A 20,286-nucleotide genomic window follows, 5' to 3' on the forward strand; every position below is an offset into this window, starting at 1 on the left:
CAAGAGTTCAGACATGCTAGTATTGTAACTCGGTACCACGTTGAGATCGCAATATCTATGGACCATACAATGCCTTAAAAATGAAGACTGCAAAAGTGTAAACTCAATGACCTGGAAGTATCTTTAAGGCATCTTGAGTTACAAGTATTCAAACTTTTCTGCACTCAGAAATTATTTTATACAGTCGTTCGGTTAATGCAGTATATATTAACTGTACACTGTAAAAAATTTGACCTTAAATTCACAGTAAATTACTGGCTAATAATTGCATTACTTTCACAGTAAATTACTGTATGTAAATTCACAGTAAATTATTGTGAGGTAGTTCACAGTAATTTACTGTGGTTTTGTCACATTAAATTATTGTGAAATTACAACCATATATTGTAACTTTACAGTAGATAATAAAGTCTGTTACTGTGATTTCACAGTATTATCTTGTAGAATTAACTATATTTTACTGTGAATTTGCAATATGATTACTGTGATTTAGCAGTAGGTTGCAGTTTAAATACCTGATTTAACTGTAAAGTTACAGTTATATCCCGGATTACTGTAATTTAACAGTTTGGTGCTGTAAAATTTCAAAGCAAATTTAGGTCACACAAAAATGAAAATTCTATCTTGATTTACTCACTCTCAGGTTGTTCCAGCTCTGTTAAAAATGATTTTTTTGTTAAACACAGGAATAAAAATATCAAATATTCCCCTTTGGGCCTAAACAACCTGAAAATGCGTAAATGATGACAGAATCTTCATTTTTGGGTGATCTGAGAAGACTCTAAAATCAAAATAAAAACAAACACACATACATTTTACAGATTTATTTAACAGCTTAATGACATCTGTGTAAGCATTACAGAAAACTTTCAAAAGGTGAAGGTGAAGCCTCAAAAAATCCTAAGAACATAATAACAAAAAAATCTGACATCATATGTAGCATACATATAAAAAGCAGTGCTTCAGAGTGCGCTCTCCCTTTCTCATATATATATATATATATATATATATATATATATATATATATATATATATATATATATATATATATATATATGTATATATATATATCATGAATCATTTTCCTGATAATTTTACACACTTGCTGGTTGATGTGTCTTCTCTGCTTCTTTGACTTCGTCTGTCTTCCATCTCCAAACTGGTGCCCAAAAAGCACCTATAAGCAAAAGGGCAGACAAACAGTTAGCTTCATACAACACTACTGGGACACTACTGCTGCACTACAGAGCAAAATTACTATTAGCTCAGTTTGAACATTCTGACAATACTGTAGCTCAGTCAAACTGCAATCATTTAAACAAAAACATCTGAAAAACATTTCCATCACAAACACACATTCAAGAACAGTCTAACAACAAATAGTGGTTTAAATGACCTAGGCAGAGCATTTTAAAACAGTTGATCTGATTTACACCTTCTGTTTACAGACTATAATCTAATGCTGGGTTCACACTTATTGCAAATTGAACACGTACATCATAGCACTTGTTCTTGAATACTAGCAGGATGTTTCTTGCATCAAGCTAATTTTTCATGATTTGAATATTAGGAAAATTTTGCAAAAAACTTGATTGAAGTGATACAGCACTTGTGTATCAAGTTTTTTTTTTGTAAATATTCCAAATATTTTTCAACGTTTTTTGAGTTTCACTTAATTTGTGCTTCCCAGTAAAAAATTCCCACTATTTATGCATTTGCAATGACTTGTATGTAATCCACTCACCTGAATAGGTAACTTCACATATGGTATAAGAGCCCCATCCTTTTAAAGACAGCTTTCCCTCTGGTCTCCAGCATAGACAAACAAATTGAGTCTGCAACACGGCCCTTTATAACAAGGGGACAAGGGGAGTCATGACTTGTGCTCCTATACATTCCTTGTTTAACCCCCCGAAAACAAGCCCTCAGTTACAATATTTATTGTAGACATTACCTTAAATTCCAGAGTGCAAAAGGCATCTTCAGCATACTTCAGTTTCAGACCAGATCCAAAGTCAGTCGTTAAATCCAGGTGAGGTCCAATGACCACTCGACCCTCCAAGGAATAAGACTGTTTGTTTGATGTTGCACTGCTGGGGAAAGAAAGACTAAATTAGAGATGTTTGTGAATAATTACATTTGTTTGTAGAAACAAAGTTGACATTCCATGCTCTGCCTATTAAAAACCAAGCAAACAAACAGACATGCCCAGTAAAATTGCTAATAAAAATAAAAACTATAGTTTAAAAAAATCTTTGTCTAATATTTACTACGACTGGAAGTACTGGTGGAACTTCTGGAAGAAGAAAAAGAGTTTGTACAAGAAACTGCTCACAACACATTTGTGAAAAACCTGACATTTAAAAATCTAATAAAAACGAGGAAGGTTCAACATTACCTTTAATAATCAAGAGAGGGGTGATTGGCATCAGTGTTTCAACATCAGTGGCTGTGGCTGCAAAAAAATATGAATATAATAAGAGTAGAATAAGACTCAACCTAACACGCGCGCACACACACACACACACACACACACACACTCTATATATATATATATATATATATATATATATATATATATATATATATATATATATATATGTATATATATATATATATATATATATATATATATATATATATATATATATATATATATATGTATATATATATATATAGGTTTAGATTGTGATAATGAATTTAGGTTATATTTGTGTGGTCAGAATCACCTCACACTTCAGCTATTATCAGGTACACCTGAACACCAAAAAATAAAATCTACAGTTAGTGACACTATACAATTAGTTCTCATTAGTAAATGTTAGCAATGCATTAACACCAGTGAGAAATATACAATATGTACTGTGTTAGTTTAAAATAATACAACTGAATTGTATTACAAGCCTCATTTAATAAAACAGTTAAGACTTGTTTCATAATGAGTTTAGTTTATTTAACTAACTTAACGTTAACGTAACAGTGAACAAAATTAACGTACATGATGGTGACTAACCATAACGTTAACTTAAGTGAAAGCCAGAGCTTACCTTAACGTCACAGTCATTTCACCTTTACTTCAGTCTTGTACTGAAACAGAAAATGCAGTTAACAAGAAGTTAATTAAAGAAAATTCCCTTTCTTTTTTCAGGAACTAACGTTAACGTTATGCTATGTTACCTCAGAAAACACTACAATCACCATCTGGCGTCGTTAATTTCTTGTTTAAAAAAAGGCGCGCTTAAACCCTGTATGTGCGAGTACAACCAAAGTACTCGGTAAATTCCAGTAAAATGACATGCACTATACAGAAATACACATACAACAATCATTTAACGGACAAAAGTCACATTTTAACACTTACCGAGGATGAATTCGTTGGGTGAAGAGACGACGCAGGCGTTGTCTGTGGTGATGGCGCTTGTTTGCGGTCGAGTCGAGTCAGTTCTGTTCAATGAATCGGCTCCTTTAAGTGAACAGTAAAGAGTCGAATTCGCCTGAAACCGATTCCATTTTGCATAATATTGTAAGACGCAGACATATAATTCATTAATATTTCATCATATTGCTTGGTTCGTGTACTGCTTGTACACAAATTGCATGTTGATGACTATGAGCTTATGAACACGTCTGATAAAATATCTGAATCTGATTCAATGTCACACGAGTCCTGAACCGAAGCAGTGCAAAAGTGATATATTCATTGAAATATAAAGTTAATTTTTTTCTTCGCCATTCAAAATATTACATATCTCTGACTTTAACAATCAGAATAAAGTTCGTTTGGAGTGTATTAAGAATTATTATTTTTTCCTCCCAGGATTCATTTCGCACCAAGCTGCATCAAGCTGTAATGGTGGATGAGAAGGCACATAATATTATAAATATTGCTTTTAATATGTAATGAAATAAAGTTTTAACACTTTTTCATGCGAGAATGTAGTTCTTCAAAACCAAAATCTGTGGATTGTTAGTAAAGATTGTGTGTAATTTTAAGTGTGTTTTGCCGGTAGCGGAGATCTATGACCTCCAGGCGGTAACGGCGCTCATTACTCATGTATCCGCCGAGAGGCGCCTGTCTTCAGGCTAGACATTGGGACAATTGCCCCGTCTTCGATGGCTCTATATGCGTCAGAAAATGAAGTTTTAACTGTTTTTCATGCTAGAATGTAGTTGTTTAAAACTCTAATCTAATAATATTATTTCATATTCTATGTTAACTGTAAAAAAAATTAAATAATGGTGCAGTACAACCAAAAAGATGTTGGTAACCAAATCGTTTTGGGGGCTATAACATTCTGTTATTATCTGTTAAAAGTTAATTTGTATTCATTTCTACGTTGAATTAAAAAAAGGTTTGAATTTCTATAACTAACGTGCAAAATATATAGTCTTTTTCACAGTAATTTGCTGTAATCATACTACCTGCCGTAATTTCACAATAAAATTATGAATACAACATATTACTGTGAATTTTTCAGTTAAATACTGTGAAGGGATACTAATGTAATTTACTGTGAAAAATTACAGTAACTTGTTGTGAAAACCTGGAAATTTTTTACAGTGTAAGTAGAGTAATCCAGACTTAGTTTTCAGCTTTAATAAATTATAGCAGGGATGGGCAAACTTGATCCTCGAGGGCCGGTGTCCCTGCAGAGTTTTGTTCCAACACTAGTCAAACACACCTGAAAAAACTAATCAGTGTCTTCAAGATCACTTGAACTCTATAGGGAGGTCTGTTTGAATAGGGTTGGAGCTAAACTATGCAGGACACTGGCCCTCCAGGATCAAGTTTGCCCACACCTGATTTGTAGTATTAGTGTTTGTTAGGATTATTCTCTATATTTTTTTTATCAAATAAACAGTGTGATTATTAACAGAGTTATTTATTATATTATAGGATAATGGTATCTCAGAACTTCCTGACCCCAGAGCTATAGATGCCATATTTACAGATAAGGGCTGTGTGATATTGCAAAAAAAAATATTTTGATGTCATATTTCATATCATTCAATATCGATAATTATTGAATATGTTTTAGCAATACATTTAGGAATATTAAAATTTCTTTCAATTTTTTAATTTACCAACATTAATAAGGCAAATAGTTTTAATGGTAAAAAACTAAAATATTTAAACAAAATAGGTCATCTCTTTATAATTAAATAAACATAAGTGTTAAATAGACTCTTAAACTTAAGAAAAAAAATGTTACAAAGTCGTCCCCTTAGAATTATAAAGTTCTATCTGACATTTTTGTCAAAATTGAGTTATTGACATATTCTTATTAAATGACAACTTATTTACATTATGAGATGTTTTTTTTATAAGTTGTTTACATTTTAAGACTTTTTATTTAAAAAACAAATGTTACACATATACAGTTTGCTATATGGAATGCAAAACCTTTGAAGCTCAATATCTCAAAATCATTCAGAACGCAGATAGAACCTTATAATTGTAAGATGACGAAGTGTAAAGCAGATTAGTTAGTTCTGCATGAATCGCAGTGCGCTCACGGCATTCGGAAAAGTTCTGATGTTTTTCAACTAGGTGTATGTGGAAAATGCCAGCACCTCCATTGGAAATGACAAAGTGACACCCTAAGCTTATTGGCACTCAGCAGCCACATTTTAATAAAGCTAAAACTCTTCATATTGTAACTTCATACTGAACTATTGCTAATTATCAAATTATTTCAGTACATTTTTAAAAATCTGAATTTTTGACTAGTTTTTGGTTGTTAAAATAGTCTTAGTTACTTAATTAAAGAACTAAAAATTAAAGAATTAAAATTATTAAATTGACTAAGACATTGCCATTCCTGTCCATAGAGTTTAGATTGTGACCTTATATGAATATAAGCAGCTGTCTAGACACACATACGCACTCACACACACATCTATATCCTAACATTTGCCTTTCTCCATCTGTCTCCTTCACATCCACATTTTCTCATCAGGAGCGTAATCCTCCTTCATCAGTACCTGTAGACTAATTGGAATATTTATGCAGTAATTAGTGAGTTTAAGAAGCCTGGCGAAGCTGGGAGTTCACGTTCACTTTAATGTCACACACATCTGATCAGGTCTGAATACCAATTACCCCCTCACACCGAGACCTCTCACCTCCACACAGCTCTTTAACCTGCCCGCCATCACCTGTCTGATTACAGACGATAACAAGCAGCTCCATTGCCACCTTTTACACTGCATGCCTAAAACTGCAACTGGCATCTTTTCTAATGATGATCTTTTCAAATATGTCAATCTTATGCACCATAACCAGCCTCATTCTTTATGTTTGTCATTCTACTTTTTCTCTTTTGCACTGCATGAAAGTGTTACATCATCCTGGAAGGAATTAAATGGATTTGGTTCTCATGTGTGCTTTTATGGGGTTAGGGAAGGGATAGTTATTCAGGTAGAATTCAAATGATTTAAAATAAAATAAAATAAAAAAAATCTAACTTTCTCCGTGGAAGACAAAAGAGAATTTGTAAGAATGTTCACACTGTTTATTTATGTACAGTTCATGGGGTTCACACACTGTCAAGTTCATAATAAAATAGTCACCAGAATAAAAGCTTGAAGTTTTAACAATTGAACAATTAATAATAATAATAATAATAATAATAATAATAATAATAATAATAATAATAATAATAATAATAATAATAGTTGTTGTTGTTGTTGTTGTTGTTGTTGTTGTTGTTGTTCTTGTTGTTCTTGTTTATTTTCATTGGTATTAATTTCCATTTAAGTTATTACAACATTCCATAAATACTATTTTATAATAAGTTAATTAATTAATAAATTACTAATAATAATAATAATAATAATAATAATAATAATAATAATAATTATAATAATTATAATAATAATAATTATCAGAGATGGGTTGCAGCTGGTAAGGCATTCGCTGTGTAAAACATATGCTGGATAAGTTGGAGGTGCATTCCGCTGTGGTGACCCCGGATTAATAAAGGGACTAAGCCAAAAAGAAAATGAATGAATGAATGAATAATACATGTAATTATTATTATTATTAATATTAATAATGACATTTATTATTATTAATTCATTTGTTTTCTTTTCGGCTTAGTCCCTTTATTAATCTAGGGGTTGCCACAGCGCAATGTATATAATATTAATATTATTGTCATCATCATCATCATCGTCATCGTTGTTGTTGTGCCTGTTATTTATTATTACTATTATTATTATTACTATTATTACTATTATTATTATTATTATTATTAGTAGTAGTAGTAGTAGTAGTAGTAGTAGTAGTAGTAGTATTGTTGTTGTTGTTGTTGTTATAATTGTTGTTATTGATATTAATATAATTATTGTCGTCAGGGCTGGACTGGGGCAAAAAATCGGCCCTGGCATTTTGAGCCAGAGCGGCCCACTAAATTCAATCAAAATGCTATCTATCTCTGCACGTCCAATATTTTTATCAACTCATATTCTATAAAACACAAAAGCCATATATATTAAATAAATAAATAAATAAATAAATAAATAAATAAATAAATAAATAAATAAATACATACATACATACATACATACATACATACATACATACACACACACATACACACACACACACACACACACACACACACACACACACACACACACACACACACACACACACACACACACACACACACACACACACACACACACACACACACACACACACACACACACACACACACACACACACACACACACACATACATACATACATACTTACTTACTTACTTTAATTTCGGTATACTGTCCATAAAGATATTTGTTGAGTTCTAAAAAATACACCATTCATTAATTTATTTTTCTTCGCATAAGTCCCTTATTTATCAGGGGTTGCCGCAGTGGAATGAACTGCCAACTATTCCAGCATGTTTTATGCAGCAAAAGCCTTTCCAGGCACAACCTAATATTGGACATCACCCATACACACTCATTCACACACACTCATACACTACAGCCAATTTAGCTTATTCAAAACACTATTCACTCAGCCTATATTCAATAATAAACATAATAAAAACTGCCTGCTAATGCATGGGTAAATCTTTAAAGGGAACAGTGTACTTTATAACCTCTTTCACCTCATCCTGCTTGCTGTTTCATTATCTAAACAATAAAAACAATGTATAAGTCAAATTTGTTTCATTTTGATATTATGATTAACAGACACCAAACAGTTTCGTGTAGCTGCATATTTATATGAGCATTATCTTCACTCTGCATATTTATAACAAAACAGGGCTTAAATATAACTGTCTCCTTTCATTTCCATTAAAAAGAATGAACTTTACCCTGTCTCTTTTGCAGAATATCAGTTTTAATAACCAATAATGGCCATTATAACAGTATAACGTACATTAAATTTAAACGATAAAGGTAAGCAATCAGTCAATGTGCAGAATCAGTGTATGTGGTTACATAAATTAATATATTAGCTTATCATTGCACTCAGCCAAAACAGTTAACTGAGAACAAGTGATTCAAAAGACATAAGAGTTGTTAGATAGAGACAACAAGATGAATATCACGTTTAACAACTATAGTGAGATCAGATCCAGCAGATGAACTGTCTGACATGCACTGTACTCTACTCTCACCTGGGGTTTATTCTCACCCGCTGAACTACTGGCTGCAGCTCTGGGCAGAGAGTGTGTGGTCACGTGATTTGCGCTTTTAGCTGTGTACTAGAATGAACAGAGATCTTTTCAGAATCGCTAAATGAAACGCTGGTGTGTTTCCCGCGATTTCTCTGCGCCTCCCTTGCGTTTCTTCTCTCTGACTCTCGACTATTTTGACAAATACACACAGACGACGCACGCTCACACGGAGTCCAAAATAGGAGTTTGTGATTGGGCCAGCCCAATGTCAGTAAAGAAAAGAACTAATGGGCTGCAGAGTGTCACATGGGCCGGCCCGGTCTGTCTGTCTGGGAAAAAAAGCATCTACTTTCAGATAGTCGCAGATCACAGCAGCGTCAATTAATAAGGCAGAAAAAACGATAGGCTGCTAAGCCATTTATGGGCCGATCAGATCATAAGACGATGATCAGCCCGGCCCAAAAAGTATGTCGGCCCACCGGGAAAGTGCCCGGTTTGCCAGATGGCCAGTGCGCCCCTGTTTGTCGTCGTCATTGTTGTTGTTGTACCTGTTGTTATTATTATTATTATTATTATTATTATTATTATTATTATTAGTATTATTATTATTATTATTATTATTATCATTATTATTATTATTATTTATTTTATTTTATTTATTTATTTATTTATTTATTTATTTATTTATTTATTTATTTATTTATTTATTTATTTATTTTTATTGCTATTAATTACCATTTAAGTTATTATAACATTCCCTAAGTACAATTTTATTCAGAGTAATAATAATTATAATAATAATAATAATAATAATAATAATAATAATTATAATAATAGTAATAATAATAATAATATTAATAATAATACATGTCATTATTCTTCTTTATATTATTATTATTACTATTATAATTGTTGTTTTTGTTATTTATTTTCATGATTATATACCATTTAAGTTGTTTTAACATTCCTTAAATACGATTTTGATACAGAATAAATTGTAATAGGTAATAATAATAATAATAATAATAATAATAATAATAATAATAATAATAATGGTATTATTATTATTATATTTTATTATTATTATTATTACTATTTCATCTGGTTTTACACACCCAACTGTTTGTTTGTTTATTTATTTATTTATTCATTTATTTGTTTATTACTTATTTATATTTTGTAATATTTGTATTTTATTTTATATATATACATATATATATATATATATATATATATATATATATATATATATATATATATATATATATATATATATATATATATATATATATATATATATATATATATATTTCTTTCTTTCTGTCTTCCTAAATCTTGCATTATGTGGTAGCCTGTGTGAAGAACATAGTAAAACCTGAGTGGAAAAGATTAGTGGTCAACCGGTGTCGACTGTCATTATTTGCCCTTTTTTATTTTATTGGCACTGGCATTTTCTTTCTGTCTGTCAGGTCTCATAAACAGTGCTTTTATTTTGACCGTGCAGAGAATGCTAGCCCAGATGCACAGGAGCTCCCGCTTTCTGTCTTCATTAGTTTACATGACATCAACCATCAGCCACTCTGATCTCCAAGATATTGCCATTGTCTTTTAAAATAAACATTGGTCAACCTCAAAAAAAAAGCTTGCTAGGACAATCAGATATTAGCATTTCATACAACAGAAAGTATTTAAGAATTCATAAAAACATGTAAACTGTTGTAGAATTTTAAATCCCATGGTGCTTTTCAACTAAACGTAGCATGAATGTTCATTTCATTTGTCAGATTGATGAATGACAGTGCTTGGTCACGGATAGAAAATAGAGTAAAGTGCTTAAAACTTGTGCGGTGGAAGTAAGCAGCATATTTTTTTCTATGTGTATGTGTAGTTGTTTATGAGATTTATGAGGACACAGAATAGTGTAATGACATGGCCTAAGTGTTACTTTGTTAAGTTGGTTTATGAGGACAAGTCTTGCATCTCTGAATTCAAAAAGATTAAAACATCATTCTTAACAGGGTTTTTTGATATATTCAAACGCTGTCACGGTTTTCTGTAAGGGTTGGGATTAGGGGTAAGGTATGGTTTTACGATTTAAAAGTACATTACGCTCATGGAGAGTCCTCATAAATCACACAAACAAGTATGCATGCGTATGTGTGTATACTTGGCGGTTCATTCTGCTATGGCGACCTCTAAAAAAAGGATTAAGCCAAAGGAAAACGACTGAATGAATGAATGAATGAATGAATGAATGACTGTCTATACTTGTTTATGTGGTTTACAAGGACACAAAAATAGTATAATGACATGATCTAAGTGTTACTTTGTTTTGTTGATTTATGAGGACATGTCTTGTGTCCTTGTGATTCAAAAGGATTAAAAATAATACTTAACAGGGTCTTCAAATGTTGTTACAGTATGTCAAAATTTTCTGTGTATTTTCTGTTTTACAATATAAAATATATTACACCTATGAAGAGTCCTTGAAGGCGACATATATCTTGTATTGATCCCTGAATGAAGCATGTTGTAAATGTAAAACAACAAATTGTTTACTGTCAGGGTTGGGTTTAGGGGTAGGGTTAAAGGAAGAGAACAGAATATAGTACAATATAAAAAATTTCTTACATCTATGGGATGTCCCCATAAAGATAGTTGTACAAGTGTGTGAATGTGTGCGCATGTACTGTATGTGCGTTAAAAGCCCTGCATGTCTGTTTCTGCAGCTCTGTGAATCTGTTCGAGCCAGATTGTCCAGGCTGTTGCTTTTCATTACCTGTCTCTTGTCTCTGCCAGAGGCCATGTGGTCTATGTGTGTGTGTGTGTGTGTGTGTGTGTGCACGTGGATGTGTGTGTGTATTTATATACAGTATGTGTGTGTGCTCTCCTAGTTGTGTCAGGTCTGGGTTAGAACGTGTCCACTCTGCCGCGCCTGATTAGGGAATCGATCGGTGCAAAGCCTGTGTGTGTGTGTGTGTGTGTGTGTGTGTGTCCCAGTCATTCCCAAGTGATCCAAAGCTTCCTGTATGTGCGAGATGAGGAGAATCATAAGTTCTCTCTCCTCCGTCATGCGATCGTCTCCTTCCCCTTATCACCTCTCCTGTCTGCGGTGTCGGGGAGAAGTGAGGTCAGGGCCCGTTGGGCTGTGAAATGCTCTTCATAACAGTTGACTCAAGCGTGTGAGAGTCTGTATGGGTGAAACTGGGATCTGCTCTCCAGTCGCCCCGATTCTGCCAGTTGTCCTGAGGTGCAATCGTTTTACATTCTCTTCAGGACTGGAAATGTGTTTAAGCTCGTCTCTCTCGGTGTCACGTTTCCGTCCCTTGCAGCCGGCACTGTATGAAATGTGTGCGAGATTAATTACACACTGATTTGTTTCTCTTGTTCTCTGCAGAGCATAACCAGAGGAGACAGTATTGATATTTCATTATGGTGTTAATAAAGGTCAGCCGCTATTGAGTTCTCATTAATAGAGCCGAACTGGGCAATATTAACGAGAAGACGCAGGTTTTAATGACTCTCAGTATGTGTCCGCAGTTCTCTGTGGTTCTTTAAGTGCTTTAAACTGTGAGTGCTCCTCTGAGGAGTCCCTGACCTGCCTCTTAAATACACCTACATGAGGAGACAGAAATATGGATGAATAGACGGAAGGGGAAAGAAAGCTGTCTGGGCAGTCCGTTAATTGCCAAATGGTTTCTATATGAACCAGTTTCACAGAGGCTTGCAGACATCATAAGGTCACGTTCATTGAGCTAGAACAAATTGAAGTGAGCTTTGGAGATAACCAAATGAATATTTAGTGACCACAATGCATATTTCCCTGTAGAAATGATGGCATAAGATATTTATTTATACTGATTTCATTTACTTCTACTGATAGGAGGATCATATTCAGAGGATATAGACAGAAAGAGATACATGATATGCTGCCTTAAGCAGATCAAATTAAGGTTTTTTAGTAGTCAGGATGATTCTCAAACATTGATTTCAGAGATGCATGTTTGCCTTATATTGCCTGTGAATGCAGCGTCTTATAACTCATGATTTAATGAGCTGTCTAATAATTCACCTTACAGTAACAGAACCTCATTAGCTGTCTCCATTCAACTCATTTTATGTGCATTTAGGAATATTGCATAAAAACTGTTTAATAGAAATGGCAACTTTGTAGGATTTTTTTTTATCTGATATTCTGATATATATATATATATATATATATATATATATATATATATATATATATATATATATATATATATATATATATATATATATATATATATATATATATATATATATATATTGAAGTCAAAAATATTTAAATATTTCCCAAACGATGTTTAACAGAGCAAGGAAATTTTCACAGTATGTCTGATAATAGTTTTTCTTCTAGAGAAAGTCTTACTTGTTTTATTTCAGCTAGATTAAAAGCTGTTTTGATTTTTTTAAGAACCATTTTCAGGACAAAATTATTAGCCCCTTTAAGCTGTATATGTTTTTGATAGTCTATAGAACAAACCATCATTATACAATATCTTGCCTAATTACCCTAACCTGCCTAGTTAACCTTATTAACCTAGTCAAGCCTTTAAATGTCATTTTAAGCTATATAGAAGTGTCTTGAAAAATATCTAGTAAATTATTATTTACTGTCATCATGGCAAAGATAAAATAAATATGTTATTAGCAATTACTTATTAAACTATTATATTTAGAAATGTGTTGAAAAAAATCTTCTATCCATTAATCAGAAATTGGGGGAAAAAATAAACAGGGGGCTAATAATAATAATTATATATATATATATATATATATATATATATATATATATATATATATATATATATATATATATATATATATATATATATATATATATATATATATATATATATATATATATATATATATATATATATATCACAGAAGTAGAAGTGTGATGTGACTGTATATCAGCACTGGTGGGAGGCATGCCCCACCAGGGATGATATACAGCCACATCACACTGCTACTTGTGTGATATTGCGTTTAGACAGTTAGACAGCAAAATTGTGTGTATAAAAAAGAACCTCTAACATGGAGAGTCTAAAAAAACCTTTTGTACGAGGAACTACTTAATTCCACCATTTTAACATCTGCAGCTGACATCCAGAACAGCAGAAACCGCTGCTTATTCACCAACGTCACGTTAGAGCTAGTATTTGAATTATTCTCTAACATAGTCAAAAGTGATGACAAAACAGGTGATTTTTGCTACCATTTTAAGATGATAGGGCTGAACAGCAAAAAATGCCTTCAATCTACAGAGATATCCCACTATTCTCTGTTGCCATCAGGATATCACAATAATGAACCCCCAAAAAAGCTAAAGCAGTGCAAATACTACCAGTTTCTGTGGTGTAAATGCAGCAATACAAATACAAAAAAGAGAGATCGACTTAGAATGTCACTTACCTGATTTATAATGATTTGTTCAGCTGTAGTTTGAAATTTATTCCGAGAGATTGCTGTTTCTCTCCCCTAAGGGCTTATTATGCTGTCTTTGTCGCCATCTTGTGGCAGAACGTCAACCATCCCTTATTGTGGTCTGCTCAGACAGGCTGATGGTGGCTGATGCACTAAATCTGATGCTCCGAAATTAGATATTTTTAAATAGGCACTATCCTTATAAATAAACTGCATGGTTGCAATCTAAACAATTACAGTCTTGACTAAAAAAGCCCTAAAAGTACATTATGTTGTCCAACAGCAGTCATATATGTCAAACTATAGAGTGTCCTCTGCTCGGTAGAGGGGTAGAGTGTCCTCTCTATTTCTATCTCTCTATTTCCCAGGGTGAAAGGTTAAGAGGCTGTTGTGTGTGTATATATATATAATATATTTGGCACCAGTTTATCAGGAAGTGATAATTTTGTTTTTGTAGGCTCATTGTATTGGAATGGTGCTTTATTTGCAAATGTTTTATGCGTTGCTGCAGTTTTTCTCATAAATCAAGTTCACATCTTTGGATAGAAAGATAAATTGGGATGAATTAAACTGTGTACTGTGGGTACCAACATATGTCATACAATTAAAGGGATAGTTTACTTGAAAATGAAAATCATGTCATCATTTACTCCCCTTTTACTTGTTTCAAACCTTGATTAGGGTGCTTTCACACTTGGTTCCATTGACTGGTCCTAACTTAGGTTTGATTGTCCCCCCTCGCCACCTTTTTGGCTGGTTTGTGTTAACATCAACTATTTTTTTCTTCTGAACACATGTACGCTTGTATCATCAAGCTGCTGTTGTGTGTACAGCTGTTTCTAGGTGATGCACAACCACGAAAGCCAAGCCACGATATTGGAAAAACATATGCACATTGTGGCGGCCGATACAAATGTTATCACTCGATTAAATGGGTGTTATCAGAGGTTATCAGCTAATAGATATGTGCGAGTAGGGGCCTTCTGCCCCCACTGGTAGGCTCAGTTATCATACAGCCACATGGTTTATCAGCTATAGATCACATATGTCTGTGTAGTTAAAAATAATTAATTATATTATTTATTAAATTTACCATTAATTGTATTTAATTACATCTACCCTATCCCAACCCTAAACCCCACTGTCACAGTAATGCGAAAACAGATCTGGATCTGGAGCCTTCTTTATTAGTATAGCTTATTAACCATGTGGATGGATGATAAACTATTTCTGAGCCTACCAGTGGGCGCAGAAGGCCCCTACTGGCCCATATCTATCAGCTGATAACCAATGATAACGCCCATTCAATCAAGTGAAAAACAGTTGTTTTGCTTTTACTAAATCTTTTGGTTTTGGTAACATACAGAGAGTGACTTGTGACTATCTGCCACATTTTTGGAGGAGACAAAAGACCAGAGAGTTAGAAGACATTTCCCACCAGTGTTTAATTATTCTAAAATGTATGAGATGACTAAAATAAAACAAAAGGAAGCCCCCAAATTCAAAGCATCAAGATATCCAGCAAGGTCTTATGATGCTTTCCATTGTGCCACAGCAGTCAGTCAGTCAAACCCTGTCCCCTAGACCAGTCTCAACGGGGCACTGACTCGTCCTTCACTCCCCCTACTTCCTGTCTGCAACAACACAAGGCTTTTGGCCAACCGGATTAATGCGGCTGAAGCTGAAAGAGGCAGAGGAGAGACTTTGGCTGGGGCTCAGCTCTCTGTCTCCTCCCAGTGTGTGGACTAACTGGAGTCAGATTCACCCAGGCATGGACAGGGCCACACTTTCAGATCTGTGCCCACAGGAATGTTGGCCATGCAACAACAAACACTTCCATGAGTCTGTGTGTGTGTGTGTGCACTCGTGTTTCTATCCATCTGTTGCCCTCGCAACCTCTGCTTTTCATCCGTGGTTACAAACAGGCTGGTTCATGTCCGCTGATGAAGAGTTGTTTTTGCGCACTGATTATCAGTGTGTGGGGGAGTGTATTTCCATAAATAGTGAGTGACAAAGTATCAAAGCAGAACAAAGCTCACAGTAGCCTCTTGTTCTAATTAACAGAAAAGCCTGAATGCAAACGCAGACAGACAGATAGACAGACGTATCCCCAGACAAACACAAAGAGCCGCCATTTACCAAACACATGCGGTCTCAAAGTCTTTGCAGGATGGCTTTGTGTAGGCTTAGATGGCAAACTTTTGGACCGCTTGGCTGCTCTATCACAGAAAATGGATGAAAAGGATCCCCAGTTATTTGTAAGAGACAACACTAACAAAATGGTTTCCTAGGGTTTTCTTGTTCTTGGACATGCAAAATGATTTGTATAGACTTTTAAAAACAGTCATAATTTTTCATTTATGTATGATGTGTCTCTTCATTTGTTTAAAGTCTATTTGTTTTGTGTTGTTTCAGAAAGTCTCTCAGTACACCGTCATAGTGCAGGCCACTGATATGGAGGGAAACTTGAACTTCGGTTTGTCCAACACCGCCACAGCCCTCATCAGCATTTCTGACATCAATGACAACCCGCCAGAGCTGGACTCTAAAACTGTGAGTATATAACTGTATTTACAGAATAATGTGTTTTAAAACATGCAGCATATTGCCAAATCATATTTGTAAACACAGGCTCATTCTGAAAACATAGACCTATACATGATTCTGGAGATCACTAATTATGTAGCCAGAGGTACATATGGCAGCATTTTGTCGTACCTTTTCGGGTCAATCAGTGCTTTTTTAAAACACTATTGGTTGGGTTTAGGGAAGAGGGAGGGTGGAGGCATTGGTCGGTTAGTCACTTAAGTTAGTCAGTTGACAGCGGTCTCTGGTGAATTTAAATGGGAATAGCAGGCACGAATGGCACCCCTGAGAGAAATTTGAGATCTAAAAAAGCGTCTTCTTTGGCCTCTGGCGATTTGCGAAAACGAAAACTGCAAAAAAAAAAAAAGAAGAAAAAGTAACTCCTGGGACATATTTTGCTCTCTCCAAAGATGAATATAGAGGTACTAAATTAGAATTAGCCTGGTTTGATATTTGTTCTACATACAAAGACTCTTACGTAAGGGAATTAAAAGATCTTACACCCCGTGTTGTTGATTACAATTATAAATGTAAGCATTTGTTATGTTACAAGTTTTATCAAATGTTCTTTTTAAATATGAAAATTAGCCATTATCAATTTAAATCTGCACTTATTTGCATACATCTCCAGAACGAATATTTGAACACCGGATAAAGCCAAGTGCAAAAATCTGGTTTCTTTTTGTTGACATATTAGAGCCAAGGGTTTTTACAGATGGAATCATCTGCTTGTGTCACTTCATTTCTTTTTTAATTTAGGAATAAATTATAGAATAAGACAAATGAAATATGAACATATCTACTGTATGTATAAAAAAACATAAGTGTATAGATGGGATGGGAATAGATGGAAATTATGGCAATGAAACTGTTAAGTTTGGTAAACTGTTTTTATAAGAGGTCAAGATTTACTGTAGCTGCAGTTGACTTGAAATCATTATGTATGTCACACATGTGTATGAGTATATTAGGTATGTTCATTAATTTTTACAATAAGCACATTTTATCGAACCACAGAGATTAAAAAGTGTGTTAGTTAATTTTTACTAGACAGATTAGAAAAGCTATTCACTGCTCTGACTAACTTTTTAAATCAATAAGGATTAATGTATATTTCAAACTATGCCACATAACTTTACATTTATTTATTTTCTGAACCTGAATACAGATCTTCAGCACTGTTTATTTAATTCATGTGTTTCTTTGTTCACTTACTTCATTAATTTGTGTATATCTAATTTGTTAATTTCATCACCTTGGAATTTTAAGGTTCTATCTGCGTTCTGTATGATTTCGAGATATTGAGCTTTAAGGTTTTTGCATTGTATGTAGCAAACAGTATGTCTGTAACATTTGAGTTTTTTGTTTTTTTTTTTAATAAAATGTCTTAAAATGTAAACAACTTTTAAAAAACCATCCCATAGTGTAAATAAGTTGTCATTTAATAAGAATATGTCAATAACTCAATTTTGACAAAAACGTCAGATAGAACCTTATAATTCTAAGGTGATGATTTGTTGTTATTGGTTTGGCAATGCAATTAATCAGTGGCAATTTTATGTGCATTTTGTCAGTAAAGCTGGTTCTGTTCTCAGCAGTAAATATCTAGCAGGTGCTTTCAGATTGTAATAATATAATGACAGCTGTTTGCTTAGCTTCTCACTGAACTATCGCTGTGTTTCTTCTACATCTGAAAGCATGTGAAAATACCATATTTAATAATATGTTTTTTCTCACTTCGTAACTTCAGTCGAGTGTTTAAATAAATTCTTCTATGAGATTGTCTGATCATATTGTGTGATTAGTAATCTTATTGAAGCAATGAAGGCTGTTAATTCTTTTGTTCATTCAACATTTATTATGGGTATTTGCTGGGTTTCTTCATGAATGTTTGGAGTTTAGGTGCTCGAGAGCGCCCTCTGGACATCCTACAGATCACACAATCATGCTTCCCAGAAAAGATGTGCATGACAATCAAAGCTTTTGATTAATCTTGATTTTGTATTTATTTTGATTGATCGTGCAGAGATAGAACGCCGTGGCGCAGTAGGTAATGCTGTCGCCTCACAGCAACAACGTCGCTGGTTCGAGCCTCGACTGGGTCAGTTGGCGTTTCTCTGTGGAGTTTGCCCCTTGTTCGCGTGGGTTTCCTCCAGGTGCTCCGTTTTACCACACAGTCCAAAAACATGCGGTATAGGTGAATTGGGTAGGCTAAAATTGTCCATACTGTATGAGTGTGAATAAGTGTGTATGAATGTTTCCCAGAGATGGGTTGCAGCTGGAAGGGCATCCACTGCATAATACATATGCTGGATAAGTTGGCGGTTCATTCCGCTGTGCCCTGGATTCATAAAGGGACTAAGCCGAAACAAAAAAAAATGAATGAATGAATATAATCTCAATATGACCAGTCAAAAAATGAAAATGTTAATGCTTATAGTGTCTTGCCTGCCCAGTTATTTTTTCCAACTTTTATATTTTTATACTGATTTAAATATCATTCAGCCTCATTAAATGCTATTTTTTATTATTATTTGTACAGCACTGAAGCAGTAGTTGCTGCTCACAGAGAATGATCCAAATCACTCCCTTATGAGGTGCCACGGCGGTTAGAATGCTGCCTTGTAAGATTAGGTTTTGGAAGAAATCTGAAGTAGTCCTGTTTGGACACATTCCCCTCCTCATTACTCCAACTTCTGAATGCTAACGCTGTCTTGATACTCATTTAATTCACACAATGCTGTCTGACAGCTGGAGAAACCTACTGGAGCTGTGAAACAAAGAGAGCTTCGCTAAGCGCAATGAATTCTGGGAGGTGATGAGGGAAGGGATGGAGTGAAATGGAGGGTGCAGAGAATGAGAGAGATGTGAGATCAGTCTTTCTTTCTCTCTCTGTGTCTCTCTCTCCTCACGCCAACTCTGCCCCTTAGGTGACTGTAGTTTCTCTCCAGGCATCTGGCTTCAATCCCCTCTCATCCACCCTTTTTTTCCTTCTTTTCTCTTTCCCAGTATCCTCCATCTCCTGTTTTCTTTATCTCCGTATCTCTACACTTCTCTTCCCACATTTACCAGTGTTTGTTTCTGTCAGCCTTCATCTCTCTCCTCTCCTTCCTTCTCCGCTTAACCATTTATCTCCTTCCCTCGATCCTTCTCTCTGGCTTTGGGTGTCTATCTCTCTTTCCGTTTCCATTTATTTCCTGCTATCTGCCATCCCTCTTTTATCGCTCTCTGGCAGCGCTCATCTCTGGTGCCCTTGCGTTCTCTCTCTCATTAAGTAATATCCCCAGGCCTCTGCCACGCTGTCTGATGCTGAGGCATTCTGAATTATTTTGCACTTTTTTTTTCTACCTATAATATTTATTTGAAGGCCAAGCGATACTTAGTGAATCGGTATGACATCTATCATCTGGCATCAGATGGTCTTGCTCTTCATTTTAATTGGTGTCATTTTATTCTCAAACGTTGTTTTTGGGAGGAATAGATGCTTGTGGACAGATCCCTCCGCCTCTTATGCCTGCTGTTGTCGGTGGGTTTGAGATGCAGTGAGCTGACAGGGGTATAGACTGCCTGCAGTGAAAACCTCAAGGGTTTATAG

At 34.3% G+C, this 20,286-nt stretch overlaps 1 protein-coding gene and 2 long non-coding RNA genes across 7 annotated transcripts in view; 1 reads left to right on the top strand and 2 right to left on the bottom strand.

Moving 5' to 3' along the window:
• cdh4 (cadherin 4, type 1, R-cadherin (retinal)) overlaps positions 1–20,286 on the top strand; it is a 473,468-nt gene that overhangs the window by 400,680 nt on the left and 52,502 nt on the right. For all 5 annotated transcript variants that reach the window (XM_073915480.1, XM_073915481.1, XM_068224104.2 and 2 more), the window contains one exon: positions 16,521–16,658. In XM_073915480.1, the coding sequence (XP_073771581.1) occupies positions 16,521–16,658 (138 nt within the window). The remainder of the gene's footprint in view (positions 1–16,520; positions 16,659–20,286) is intronic.
• On the bottom strand, positions 1,080–2,078 carry LOC141376590 (uncharacterized). Its single transcript, XR_012387132.1, has 3 exons — positions 1,955–2,078; positions 1,745–1,848; positions 1,080–1,177 (listed from the first exon to the last, which is right to left on the bottom strand). It is a non-coding gene; the product is annotated as an uncharacterized lncRNA (long non-coding RNA).
• Positions 2,369–3,440, bottom strand: LOC137496692 (uncharacterized). Its single transcript, XR_011017218.2, has 4 exons — positions 3,362–3,440; positions 3,048–3,087; positions 2,730–2,757; positions 2,369–2,455 (listed from the first exon to the last, which is right to left on the bottom strand). It is a non-coding gene; the product is annotated as an uncharacterized lncRNA (long non-coding RNA).

Source organism: Danio rerio, chromosome 11 (assembly GCF_049306965.1).
Source record: "Danio rerio strain Tuebingen ecotype United States chromosome 11, GRCz12tu, whole genome shotgun sequence".
Classification (NCBI taxonomy): domain Eukaryota; kingdom Metazoa; phylum Chordata; class Actinopteri; order Cypriniformes; family Danionidae; genus Danio; species Danio rerio.